General features: G+C 38.8%; 1 protein-coding gene across 1 annotated transcript; it reads left to right on the forward strand.

Moving 5' to 3' along the window:
• Positions 1-6865: 6865 nt before the first annotated feature.
• Positions 6866-10895, forward strand: LOC118406398 (uncharacterized protein C8orf74 homolog). The gene is made up of 5 exons (XM_035806442.1): positions 6866-7026; positions 7571-7763; positions 9082-9306; positions 9855-10030; positions 10535-10895. The coding sequence occupies exons 1-5, from the start codon at positions 6895-6897 to the stop codon at positions 10772-10774; spliced, it is 966 nt and encodes a 321-aa protein (XP_035662335.1). The 5' UTR covers positions 6866-6894; the 3' UTR covers positions 10775-10895.
• The last annotated feature ends 4180 nt before the right edge of the window (positions 10896-15075 follow it).

The following is a 15075-nucleotide window of genomic DNA, read 5'->3' on the forward strand; positions in this document are numbered from 1 at the left end:
CATTTTGCTCTCTTCAGAAGTAAGTGGTAGATTTAAGTACACAGAAAAAAATTAATAGTATGATATTTTAGCTTTCTTTTGACAGTAAAATCGTGACTGTATGTACTTCTTGTCTCACATGAGGAAGGCTGTACCTAGAACAATCCAGCTGATGTGTTTACGGGCAATGGGCTGAATGCACTGATTGTGAATGCCCAACTAAAAAAACCATTACGATAAAACGACACCACCAACATCAACAAAACTTTGATTATATGAAAATATCATCTACATCTCTCTATCAAGTCTTATTTTCATAGACAGCACGAATCATATGTTACAGTCAAATAAATCTTTGGAGCGTTCTCTAGTCTGCCACCTTCACGGCCACACTCCCTTGGGAGTACAATGGTGGCAATGTTTATGTCGCTTCCTTTTGCTTGCTTTTCTACTCAACAAACATTTGAAGACCCATATTCATAGTGTTTTATGGAGCTTTATTTATGTGTATCATGGAAGTTGTGTGACTGCTTGAAAGAGTTCGTATAGTTAGCGACACGAGCCGCCAATTCCCAGAGGCCGGTGACCGCAGTGATTCAGCACTGTCAACATTACTGTTAGAATTCTGTTTTTTTTTTTAAACATGAAGTAAATATGTTAAAGTATACTTTGAATGCAAATCAAAGCTGTGTGCATGGACTTGGTTTATTTACCTTTGTAATCAGCATAGTCAGTGGTAACAAACACGGTGTACTTATTGATAATAAGATCAGCAAAAAATCCGTGCCGTCTTAGGACGGGAACCGTCTTAGGGCGGCCCCCGTTATGCTTATGACCTAAGGGTTTTGTATTACTCCTTGGACTAAGACTGTTTAGGTCTAGACAAAAAAATTCTGTTTCCAATTAAGGTCCTGACAAATATTACAGTCAGTAGGTAGGGTATCTCTTTTTCTTTTTTTTTCCGAGGAAAACATATTATCAATGTTTTTGCTGGCTTCTGCCCCGTTCTTCTTACATTAATATGTATTTTTCTGCCTTCAGCCAATCAAACTCGGCTGATGATGTCAGCAAATGTGTGGTACATGAATATCTAGTGTTATACTATCCTTTTACGCTAATATTTTCAACATCATATTTGAAGTATGTACAGAATGATAACACACATTCTACAAGCACAAATTTCTATATGAATAGATATTGGATAATGATTTCTATAACATTTTTCTCACTCAGATGTTGAGCCAAAAATCTTACCTCCCTTGCAATAGCCAGAAGCACAATATTTATTTTCTTATGCCCGACCCTTTCATCTTCACATTCACTTTGATGAACATTACGCACAGATGATGCACTTCATTTCACTGGCATATTCTGCGGATCAAATACCCTCCCTAGTGGTATACAGACAAGATGACTGCATAAAACTATTTTCACTTCAACAATTCTCAGCTTCATATTCCATTTTGCTGTACATATCAATCATGACTTCAGCAAACTTCCTTGACAAAATATTAATCAAAGGAAACTACCCAAGGATTTGTAGGAATAAAGCCTACATGCTTATGGCAACCGGGTTTCCAATTCCCATTCAAATCAACTCCCTCTAGGTTGCATTGAAAGGTACGCGCACTTTAGAAATCACGCCCATTCCTCCTCTGTAAGATTTGGTGATAAGTTTGTGGTCAATCTCGCACCCCGGGGGGGGACCATACGCTTTCAAGTGCAAAGTGCCAGGTTCATCCAAGTTTACTGCCCTAATGGCATGTTCATGTAATTCACTGATGGGGCAAAAGCTCTCAATAATAAATGGATGAGGCTGGGAGAAGCTGATAACTGGTAAGCCTTGGTGGCAGGGCTCATCACTCATGGTTATTAGGGAAGGTAATGGGCTGGGTGTGCCTGGATGGGCGATGCATGCTCTGAATGAGTGAAGACTCAAGATATGCCAACCTAGAATGTTCTCACTCTGACTCAAAACTACTCCAAAGTCAAAATATATCATCCTATGCATGGTCACACCAATTTGATTTCTTGGCTCTCGGATTCTTTTTATAGAAAAAGTATGGAGCGACGGGATGAAATTTTTTTTGATTTGCAAAAACCTGTTAAGACATAATTTACCATTGTAGTAATTTGTACAGAAGTTGCAACTGGATGACAATGTTGAAAATTATGAAAAGTATGGTTTTCATGTACGTTATGTACTTGATACAATATTCGAAGAAAAAAAGAAGAAATAAGAAGAAATCAGACCCCCTGGATGCCGAAAGATATCCCTTACCCTGGGGAGCAGATCCCCTGACAAGTATTAAATTCTGATTGACCAGGGATGCTATTAGGTCACATTTGCCCTCCCGTATATATTCATACTTTGGATGGGGAGGTAAAACGTACTAGCAGTGGGAGGATAGGGTTTGGCTCCAACTTCCAATACATTTTTACCATAGACACAGTGGAAAACTAGAGTTCGGCGACCTCATACCTCCATGAATATTTAGAGCTTTTGTGCAATTGACTGATACATTAACATAATTTATGCATGGTATTGTTCACCATTGACTAACGTACACGTGAAATTCCCATCATTAATTATAAAGCGGTTTAGCAATTTTTACATAAATTATGCAAATAAGTTCCTCATTACCATATTTGGTATCTGCTTATAATCCACCCATCATAATTAACATGTGTTACATTTATTGAAGTCCAGTTATTGAAAACAATCGAATCATACAATTTCCTCATTAATTATGCAAATTAAGTCCTCACTTGCATAACATGTATATCATTATGAACATCTTTGCCCAAGGTACCTGCATGCCTAATATGATGCCAATCCCTTAATCCTTTCTGCAGTTATCCTCTTTGGAATGTCTTGACAAAAACGCCCCTGCAGTTCCCATATTAAATGTTAGGGGGCCGAAACTTGCTCCACTTTGTCATGACACAAAAAGCTATCTACCGCTTAAATGTCAAGACCATAGCATGTCTAGAACAAGAGATACATTGAAAAAACTGCTATGATAGAATGTTCTCATTAATTATGCAAATGTGCTCCTATTTTGCATAATTAGTATTTTATCTTGTACAACATTGTCTAAGGTTTCTACAGACCAAAAATGATGTTAATCCGCTGTTCCCTTCTTGAGTTATCCTCTTCAGAAGTTTTTGACAAAAATGCCCCTGCTATCCCAAAACTAGACGCTAGGGGGCCCAAACTTATGTCGCTTCTTCCTGAGCACAAGAGCTATCTAACACTCAAATATCATGACCATAGCATGTTCAGAACACCTAGATAGCAAAACCGGAAGTTGCGCTGCAGTACCAAGGGGAGTTGCTAGGGGGCCCAAAATCTAATCATTTCCAGCTTTCATCACACACTACCAACACACCAAGTATGAAAGCAATCCACCCAACCGTTCTTGAGTTATTTTGTTTACACACAGACAGACACACACACAAACGCAGGGTAAACTAGAGTTCGGCGACCTCATACCTCCATGAATATTTAAAGCTTTTGTTAATTTCATGCAAATGACTTAACATTAACATGATTTATGCATGGTGTTATTCATCATTGAATAACGTACAGTACACATGTCACAAGTAAAATTCCCAATTCAGATCATCAATCATTAAGTTATTTGCAATTTTTGCATAAATTATGCAAGTAAGTTCCTCATTTGCATATTTGATATCTGCATATGTTCCACCGATTATAATTAACAAGCGTTACATTTATCGAAGTCCAGTTATTGCAAATAATGGAATTATACAATTTCCTCATTAATTATGCACATTAATTCCTCATTTGCATAAAATGCATATCATTATGAACATCTTTGCCCAAGCTACTTGCATACCTAAAATGCAGGCAATCCGTCGTTCCTTTCTGCAGTTATCCTCTTTGGAGTGTCTTGACAAAAACACCCCTGCAGTTCCACAATTAAATGTTAGGGGACTGAAACTTGCCCCACTATGTCATGACGTTAAAAGCTATCTACCACCTAAATGTCACGACCATATCACATCTGAGACGAGAGATACATTGAAAAAACTGCTATGATAGAATATTCTCATTAATTATGCAAATGTACTCCTATTTTGCATAATTAGTATTTTATCTTGTACAACATTGTCTAAGGTACCTACATACCAAAAATCATGAAAATCCATTGTTCCCTTCTTGAGTTATCGTCTTCAGAAGTTTTTGACAAAAATGCCCCTGCTATCCCAAAACTAGACGCTAGGGGGCCCAAACTTATGTCATTTCTTTCTGAGCACAAGAGCTATCTAATACTCTAAAATCGTGACCATAGCATGTTCAGAACACCAAGATAGCAAAACCGGAAGTTGCGCTGCAGTACCAAGGGGAGCTGCTAGGGGGCCCAAAATCTAATCATTTCCAGCTTTCATCACACCCTACCAACACACCAAGTATCAAACCAATCCACCCAGCCGTTCTTGAGTTATCTTGTTTACACACAGACACACAGACAAACGCGGGGTAAAATATAACCTCCATGACATTTCATGGAGGTAAATATAACCTCCATGACATTTCATGGAGGTATATATAACCTCCATGACATTTCATGGAGGTAACAATTTCCCACTGCCACTAACAGCATTAAAGGGCTATGTGTCTTAACTTTACTGACCTTCAAATTCAATAAGAGAAAAGAAGTCAGGTCTTGCCTATAGCAAGAATGGGAGTGCAGGTTACTTATATATAGCATGATTTGAGGAAAGAATGAATCATTTTGACATTTAGGTGAAGTACGTGTTGGCACAAATGGAAGTAGAACCAGACACATTTCTGGCCTAAATCTCCCAATGTTAAGTAATCCTGTGAAGGACTCTTCTTTAAATAGTTGCTTTCAACCATAAAGAAAGGCAAAATTTGTGTCTGCAAATTATTCCCACCAACTGATAAGGTATACCAGAAATCTCCACTGCATATTGTCATACCATTACAGAATAGTATAATATTGCAGCATATTTTATTTTACAACCACATTGATTTACTCATCACTATAACGTTACAAATTTAATCCACAGCAAAACATTGAAGCTTGATTCCATATAAACAGCCTAACTGTTATTGATCTGGTCTGGTACTAAGTAAAAGAACTTTGTCAATGCCTAACTCTTCAGCACAAGCTGTATCTTCTACCTACTGCTTAGCAGTGCCCCCTGTCAGCTTCACAGGAAAGTACAACTTTACTATTTATGGTACACTGGGAATGGAAAGATAAACCCGAAACTTCCGAAAGTAAGACAATCATAAATCTACTGAAGTGAAATGTCAAGAAATTTAAGATAAACACTAATTAAGTGTACTTTAGTATAAAGCACTGACCAACAGTTTACCATCCTATCTGCATAATTTTGCAGGTAAAATTAAAGTCACTCAGAAATATGAACTCAGATTAATGTTGGACTGAACACAGCACTTTGCACATGTTTCTGACCTTTTACAGCTTATACTCACGTAGCTGACTTCTCGTGAAAAAACATCCATATCACTGTACAACAACAATGGGCCCCATGCACATAAGTACTAAGTGTCATTGAGAATAAAATAGAAATAAAAAGATCTATGGGATTTTTCTACAGTACAGGACCAAAATTTTCTAGAGTACATATGAATTATTTGATGGTAATTATCACCACACCTGTAAACTGCAATTTGTGAAGAATTGGAAAGGTCATTAGTTGCTGATTTCCAAGTGTGCAATTTCATATCTTAAAATATCTAAAAATGTTTTGTCTTCCAGGATGTTACGTAGGGGAATACATATTGTTTTTGCTGGTGTTTTTCTTTTCCTTCTTCTGTTATTAGCCAATCAGAGCTTAGGTTAGATTATCATATATTAGCTGTTTTGTAAATATGAGCAATCTTTTTTCTCGCACACTTTACTATATATAGGATGAGCCTTAAATGCTTTTAAACTTCGAAGAACTATAAACTTTAAGGTAGATAAGGTAAGGGCAGTCCAAATAATCTGTACAGCAGTTTTTCACAGTTTACAAGTGTTGCAATTAACATGCTGACAAATATCAGTCAAATCAATTTTGCTTGTCTGTAATTAGCATTATCTTATTATTCATAAGTGATATTTTAATTTTCTATTTGCAAATGGTTGACTACTATTGAAACAAACGTATGTCTTTTGTGGTGTTTGGAAAACAATAATCTGACTACTATTATTATGCATCTTAACTTATCACGAGATTTCACCGACCAGTGGTTAGTTGATTTATGATATTTTGATGCCGTCTGCTAGCCACTATCAAAAGAGCAACAACAAGTTGAAGCTTGGGTTGGATCGGTAATACGATAAAGATATCGATCTAGATAAGGGTATAATCTAGGTCAAATTGATTGTTTTTCTAGTTAAAGAAAGTGATATAGTTCAACCAATCATTTCACCATCATCTAGAAATTTCTATGTCTTCTGTGGAGTTAATTTCTTAAGGTTAACTAGAAGTGTCACGAAAACATTATGGCGAGTTTTTACATAAGTTGATTGCTCTGCGATCTATGGCGATAATTCTATAACCAGGGCACGATCGGTTACGACACAAGCACGAACACAATCCAGTATTTGTTGCTTAATGTGAAAGTGTACAAAAAAGATCCGTATTGGAAGAAACTGGCGAAAAGGAAGCAAGTAAATGAACCGACATACCACAACTTTCAGTTTTCGGTCAACCAGCGCCATCTTGTTGTTTTGAAATCTCGCAAACTCTCGCCACAAGAATGTGAAAAGTATTTGTCAACAACTCAACAACATTCAGAACCTGACTCATGAAAAAAATTATCCTGTTCTACTTCTTTACTAACCCTGTTTTTCTTCGGATGTGTGAAGATCTAAGAAATGAGCTGTAATATGAAATATTAATGAATTTATGAATATTGAGAAGTGTGAAGTCTCGCGAGACTTGGGGAGGTCAACAGGTGTCACAACTTTCAGGTGTTTCAAAATGGCGTCCACGGTTTCTGTGACAACGGACCAAGCCAAAACAATAGCGGCTCAGCCGGTAAATATTGCGTTTTTATAGCCACAAATATTATTTGTTTAGCCAGGATCCACTTTGGGGTGATTTTACCATGTCGAATTGCCCTGACAATTGTATTGTGGCGTTAAATTCCGTTTTGTTGTGGATTGCAGGATGTGTTATTGTTTTTTGTCTGGATCGATCGTGGATGATTGCTATAACGTTGCCACTATTGACAGGATAATAGTAAGAAAAGTCTTATTGATAGGAAAAACAGGAACAGGTTTCAATCAATATTTACTAATCACTGTGATTGGTACAATGGCTCAGCAGGTAGAACCTGTCAATGGTGCCAAAATTCTTATTGACAGGAACGTATTTTCACTAATTCCAAAGAAATTATTGTTGACAGGAACATCCTGTCACTAGCACAAAAATATACTTGTTGACAGGAACATCCTGTCAATAGTGCCGAAATAACTTGTATTGACTGAGGAACATGCTACCATAATGCAAAACATTCTTATCGACAGGAACATCCTTAAGACAGGTTGTACAAATTCTTGTATCCTGTATCTTGGTGCAGGCAGAAGAAGGTAAGAAGTCCCTGATGAAGGTGCTAGGCTGGCAGCCGTACGATCCAGAGGACGACATGAGGCAGGACATCTTACTGGACTACCTGTACGACAACTTCATGTTCGCGGTGGGGAAAGGTTTCCCCTGGTCTCAGGCTGTGCTGTGCATGGAGCTGGCTGCCCAGATGCAGAAGGAGTGTCAAGGTCAGCAATTATGACACAGTACTATAAATCCAGCAATGATTACGGTGGCTTTATGTTTGCTGTTTTCGTGGTGGACACTTCGAAAACATCACCGCGAACTTAAAACACCACAAACATTTTTCCACATTTTTACAGTGCATGGTGCTACCGCGTACTTAAAACCACTTTGAACAGCCCTTTTTCTGGCTACCACGAAATTAAACCTCTGCGAATTTAAATGCATTTACAGTAATATCTTAGGTGTGTTTATGTCAACTGTCCAATTGGCCACGATTCCCATTGTGTAATGCTTTAGGTCCCATTAAGAAAATTGGGCTCCTCCGGGTAGTATACGGGTTGTTTTCCTTGCACTTTTGAGCATGACCCCTACGTGGCCCCTAGAGACACCCTTTTGCTACAGGGCTATTTTGAGGCATGGCCAGGCCCTAAATTCTTTAACTTGCAATTAAAATCAACTGGGGACCCGGGGACAGAAAGATGCATGAAAACCCCAAAAGGCCCCCCTGGTATCCAGCAGTCCATCAGGACAAATTTGTTGCTGTGGAGCCTCACTACCCAATGTGTATTAAACCTGGCCAGGGCTATACCCTCCCGGGCACTGGTGAAAGATGGGACCGTCTTATAATATGAGCAGGGTAAAGTTACATTGTGCTATGTCAGTTAACAACATACCCAATCAATCATAGCATATGGTGCCGTTTTTTAAGTGAGGGAGATAATCAATACCTAGTTCTAATATGATGATACTGCAAGAGGACACTTTTGGGGTCATATAAAGAAGCTCCTTCTTGACACAACTAATGGATACAAAGGCAACAATTTTGCATGCGTTGGATGCTTAGGCACAACTGAGCTATATTTGAAAGTCTAAAGGTAATGCTGGAAATGAAGGCCAGTTTGTTCAAACAACAAACAATTCTGTTTGCAAATATGATCATTTATAAAGCGGCGATAAATGGCAAAGACAGTTATCATCTCAAAATATTATTTCTGATCCTTACTTACACTCGCCCCTAGTTTGATTATCAGCCATCCTTGGCAAGGTAAAACCACTACTCAGTAAAACACAAGCTTCAAACATTTGACAGCTTTTATGACTGCAGCTGAATTCCTTTCAAGTCATTGCTGGTCTTCCCAGCAAGATCAACGACCCCAATTATTATTTTATTATAGTGCATGATAAGGCTGGGGCTATAGAAAGAAATTAAGAAATTCATAAAAACTGTAATTACATTTCACAGAGATGTAAGATATTTGATTTTACCTTAAATTTTCAAAAGATTGCATTCCTTTAATTGTGCAAATTGTTCTTTCACAGGTCTTCCTCTAGTTGAAGCCATCAAACACTACAGCACCAAGTCCCAGCCGTACGCACAGAGACTCGGTGACAGGAACTTCAAGATGTTCACGGACCAGTTCTTCCAGTCGTACATGCAGCACTACAGACTGTACCAGTACGTGTTTGGGAGGGACAGGGACGGTTGGGTGTCCCAGTACGATCTATTAGTGGAGCCTCCCCCAGAACCCATGCTCTTCAAGGAAGGTAGGTTTTGGGCTGTGATGATTCCAGAAAAAAATGTCCAAAAAGGCATGGCTTTGTCTCCCTGCCTGGTTCGAAAGTAACCGAATATGTAGATTAAGCTTAATATTAACCGTCTTTTCTGTTTGTTGGCTTGTTTTGATGATCTGATGATGGTTGATTGTGGTGGTATATAGATAGGAGATCTGAAATTTGCAAATGTCTCGGCCCAAAGGAAAAGTGGACAGACAATATGAAAATATGCATCTGGTTTTCTCCTTGGTGCTGAACAGAGTGCTGGTTGTGTTCATGTTTTTATATAAAAAGTACCAATTTTGTCCGTGCATGCTCCTGTGTATATATAACAGGGCAAGATGTGGAACCAGTTCAACAACCATCAGGGGTACCGCAAACACTCCAATTTCTCCCTACCCAAAAACTCAATCCCTGCAAACTTAAAAATGCATTTAGTTCTATTGGTCAAAGAATATTTGAGGTAACAATTGTGTAAAGTTGCAAAATAGTTCATAAGTCTATTAAGCGCTATGCACTATGGCTCTTTGCTTTCTTAGGAAAATCTTTCAAGCAGTGGGACTACGAGCGTCAGGTCGTTGAACTGCAGACGATGGAGGCAGAGAGGAGGAAACTACGGGAGGCCCAGAAGCAGAGTTTGGAGGTTGAAGGGGACAAACTCGTCCAGGAAGCCTTCAGCAGGCTGGAGGGAATAGAAGGCCCAGTGGATAGAGAGGTAATTAGCCCATTTAGTGCATTTAGTTAGGAGGGCATTAAGCTGTCCTCAGGACACCCTACACTTAAAAAACAAACCTAGGCACCCTCATTAGATGCCCAAAGGACCTTGGTTTCCCTGGTAGTTACAGGTGCTCACACACACACACACACACACACACACACACTGCAACAATGACAGTGTGCAACACAGTGTGTGACGCTGAAACAGCGTGCAAGTTGATTGACTTGCAAACCTACCAGGTAATTGTTCTTGCATAGAGCCCATTGTGAACTCTAGTTCCCTACATGGAAACAAAAGTTGAAAAGAAAGCAAAGTTGAATTGTTGACCAAACAGTTCCAGTTGCACTTAGTAATGCTATAGGCTACAAAACGTATCATATTCTTGTAAATCAGTCTAATATTGCCTGAAAACTAGAAGTTTTTAGTACTTATGCTCATCTGGTTTCAAGTAGTAGAGTTACAGATTTTGCAATTTCTTACTAAAACTTTTGTTTTTCTCAGACATTAGCAAGTGTTGTGGGAGACAGCATCACAGCGCATGTGACAGTCACACGAGACAAGCTGAGGACAAGTATTGAGGAGGTACAGGACAACCTGGAGTTCAAACTGGAGAAAAACAAGATTCCCAAACCTCAGGGAGCAAAAACACCCACCCCACCTGTGTCAGGGAAGAGGCGCAAGTCACCTGACAGACCAAGCACACGAGGCTCAAGTACATCTGCACGGGGGAAGAAGAAATGATAAAATTTTATCATATAAATCATATTAATGCTAGTTCACCTTTATCCATGGGGCAACCTACCTGCATATCTGTTTCTTTAATACTGGGTATTTAGGGATATTGCGTTAAAGTACGGTGGTTTGCAACTGCAATACTTTAAAAATATTGATATTTCCAACCAGCTTTTGTTGACTTGATATCCTACATAGGTCATGCAACAAATAAAGTTACGTGTTAAATTGTGAAGCATGTAAATAAGTTCTTACTTTGATATGATACGTCACAGATGTTGGCAGAACTTTTGTTTTGTATTGGTCAAACTTACTCTATGAAATCAGTGAATTGTTGTCTTTGACAAAGAGTCACTAATGAAAGACAGCGGATGCTTCTGAAACGTCTCACCAGTTCCAATATCAGTTGCTTAAGTAACTGTTATTGGTGTACATGTATCTTATCACTTTGATATATAATCATCATCAAAAAAACAGTAAATACTTTAGCAATTGTTGTGACAACAGGGATATAAAGACTATTTGATAACCAAAATTAGCAAAGGAGAAGGCTGTGTAAAAATTCATGTCACTTGTATAAAGCTTTGTTTTTCATTTCTGAATGTGAAGACCTTAACCATGTTATTGACAAAATTAAAAAAGAGATATTTGATCAGGGATATTTGTTACCTTTTATCTGAGGGAAAAGGACAATCCATGTGCATATCCACAATCTGATTAACCAATCCTGTAGTTCTGCCCACCTCCATCAAAACATAGAAAATTAATACAAGCTGTAAAATCAAGCTGCAGATATGTGACAGGCATGTAGCCACTCTCCCATTGGTTGGACTGCTAATTGCTATAATATCATTGGTTGAATTGCTCATTGTGATGGACAGACAGGGTCTGTCTTTTTGTACAATAATCTATGGTTGCAAAATTCTGCTTTAATACTAGTATTAAGTCGTCTTCATATATATTTTTGTACATCACAGGATAGGAGACCAATGCTCTGAAGGCTAAGCTTATCAAATTTGCTTCTAATAACATTGTATCAATATCCAAGCTAAGTTACTGTTGAATGTGAACCAAATTCTATAGATGTTGTGTTGTTGTTTTTTCAAGATTGTCATGTGTTAGGTAACGTTAATGTTTGTGAATAAACAGGTCATCAGCTGTATACTTGTTGTCCAGTTCTGTGGTATTAAAAGGTCCCAATACGGTAGGAGAGGGTGGGCTTGGTCCGGGCAAACAGCCTGCGATGATGATGATGATGATGAATACCAATTTACCACACAACGTTAATTATTGAGTAATTGGAATCCAGCCGTTGTCTCCGCGATCTCTTGTCCAGTATCACGATTCACGTGTTCTGGGTACGAGACTCCCGTCATCCAAGATGGTGGCCAGACCAAAATACAACAACGTCGCATTTGCTCTTCGTTACTAATCTTCATAACCTTGGATATTACCTGGACGGTCGGGGATGTTGGCGCCTGCTGATTTGGATTTATAAGGATTGTCTGGGGTTCTTTTATGAAAGTTCGGGCACGCACGTGGTACCGTCACCCGAGGATTTTCGTCATTTCATGGGGCGCCACTTGACGTAGCCGCCAGGTGCTACAGAAATGTCGAAGGTATGTGGTTTCGTCGTTATAAGTTGTTAAATAGGAATAAAATTACCAACGTAATGGGCCGCTAACGTTGATAATAATGTCTTTCACAGAATTCAGAACGTATTTGCGGAAGTAGGATTCTAGGTAATAAGTCAAAGCTACGGTAAGGCACCCCAAAAAGTTAACAAAACCCGTCTGGACGTTGTTATGCAAATCGAAACAATGGTAAAGGCAAGGACTGTTTACTTTTTGTGGGCCTTACCCTTTCCTGTCACCGCACATGCGTTCTGACTTCTGTGAAAGGGCTTTTAAGACAAGCGTTACATACGTTAGCTGGTTAATATAATCTGTAGTAAGAAATTTACATTAACGTTACAAGAGTTAACGGTACTGGTATAACTTACAGAAGTTACATACATCATGTTACACCCTTGGAATTTTTTATTGTCAATCAAATTGAAACTATAACGAATATGCAGTGGGGCACAGAGGTGATGCACTCTAACAAATGGCTAAATGTCAACATCACTTCTAATATTAAAGACTACAGTTTACAAATAAAAATACAGCAACTCAGTACTCAAATTAAAAGTAACGCACACTTTGTCTAAGATTCTGGAAGTTCCATCGTATATGGGTTCGCTAGGCGGCTTTCCCAAGGGGAAACTTCGTTCGCTTTCGAGTCTTGTAGAAAAGTAATGAAATAATTTTTAGTACTCCAATTGCTTTCTGCCTACTCGTTATGGGTTTTACTATGAAATTCAAGTGACAAAAGTAACGCACATTTTGTCTAAGATTCTGGAAGTTCCATCGTATGGCGTCACTTTGCGGTTACCGAAGGGTTCGCTAGGCTGTTTTTCCAAGGGGAAACTTCATTCGCTTTCGAGTCTTGTAGAAAAAAAATGAAATAATTTTTAGTACTCAAATTGCTTTTTGCCTACTCGTTATGGGTTTTACTATGAAATTCAGGTGACAAAAGAAACGCACGCTTTGTCTAAGATTCTGGAAGTTCAGTCGTATGGGGTCACTTTCCGGTTACCGAAGGGTTCGCTTGGCGGTTTTCCCAAGGGGAATCTTCATTCGCTTTCGAGTCTTGTAGAAAAGTAATGAAATAATTTTTAGTACTCAAATTGCTTTTTGCCTACTCGTTATGGGTTTTACTATCAAATTCAAGTGACAAAAGTAACGCACATTTTGTCTAAGATTCCGGAAATTCCATCGTATGGGGTCACTTTGCGGTTACCGAAGGGTTCGCTAGGCGGTTTTCCCAAGGGGAAACTTCATTCTCTTTCGAGCCTTGTAGAAAAGTAATGAAATAATTTTTAGTACTCAAATAGCTTTCTGCCTACTCGTTATGGGATTTACTATGAAATTCAAGTGACAAAAGTAACGCACATTTTGTCTAAGATTCCGGAAGTTCCATCGTATGGCCTCACTTTGCGGTTACCGAAGGGTTCGCTAGGCTGTTTTCCCAAGGGGAAACTTCATTCGCTTTCGAGTCTTGTAGAAAAGTAATGAAATACTTTTAGTACTCAAATTGCTTTTAGCCTACTCGTTATGAGTTTTACTATGAAATTCAAGTGACAAAAGTAACGCACACTTTGTCTAAGATTCTGGAAGTTCCATCGTATGGGGTCACTTTGCGGTTACCGAAGGGTTCGCTAGGCCGTTTCCCCAAGGAGAAACTTCATTCTCTTTCGAGCCTTGTAGAAAAGTAATGAAATAATTTTTAGTACTCAAATTGCTTTTTGCCTACTCGTTATGGGTTTTACTATCAAATTCAAGTGAAAAAAGTCACGCACATTTTGTCTAAGATTCCGGAAGTTCCATCGTATGGGGTCACTTTGCGGTTACCGAAGGGTTCGCTAGGCGGTTTTCCCAAGGGGAAACTTCATTCTCTTTCGAGCCTTGTAGAAAAGTAATGAAATAATTTTTAGTACTCAAATTGCTTTCTGCCTACTCGTTATGGGATTTACTATGAAATTCAAGTGACAAAAGTAACGCACATTTTGTCTAAGATTCCGGAAGTTCCATCGTATGGGGTCACTTTGCGGTTACCGAAGGGTTCGCTAGGCGGTTTTCCCAAGGGGAAACTTCATTCTCTTTCGAGCCTTGTAGAAAAGTATGAAATAATTTTAGTACTCAAAATGCTTTCTGCCTACTCGTTATGGGTTTTACTATGAAATTCAAGTGACAGAAGTAACGCACACTTTGTCTAAGATTCTGGAAGTTCCATCGTATGGGGTCACTTTGCGGTTACCGAAGGGTTCGCCAGGCGGTTTTCCCAAGGGGAAACTTCATTCTCTTTCGAGCCTTGTAGAAAAGTAATGAAATAATTTTTAGTACTCAAATTGCTTTCTGCCTACTCGTTATGGGTTTTACTATGAAATTCAAGTGACAAAAGTAACGCACATTTTGTCTAAGATTCTGGAAGTTCCATATCGTATGGCGTCACTTTGCGGTTACCGAAGGGTTCGCTAGGCTGTTTTCCCAAGGGGAAACTTCATTTGCTTTCGAGTCTTGTAGAAAAGTAATGAAATAACTTTTAGTACTCAAATTGCTTTCTGCCTACTCGTTATGGGTTTTACTATGAAATTCAAGTGACAAAAGTAACGCACACTTTGTCTAAGATTCTGGAAGTTCAGTCGTATGGGGTCACTTTGCGGTTACCGAAGGGTTCGCTTGGCGGTTTTCCCAAGGGGAAACTCATCG

This window comes from Branchiostoma floridae, chromosome 2 (genome assembly GCF_000003815.2).
Source record: "Branchiostoma floridae strain S238N-H82 chromosome 2, Bfl_VNyyK, whole genome shotgun sequence".
NCBI classification, from domain to species: domain Eukaryota; kingdom Metazoa; phylum Chordata; class Leptocardii; order Amphioxiformes; family Branchiostomatidae; genus Branchiostoma; species Branchiostoma floridae.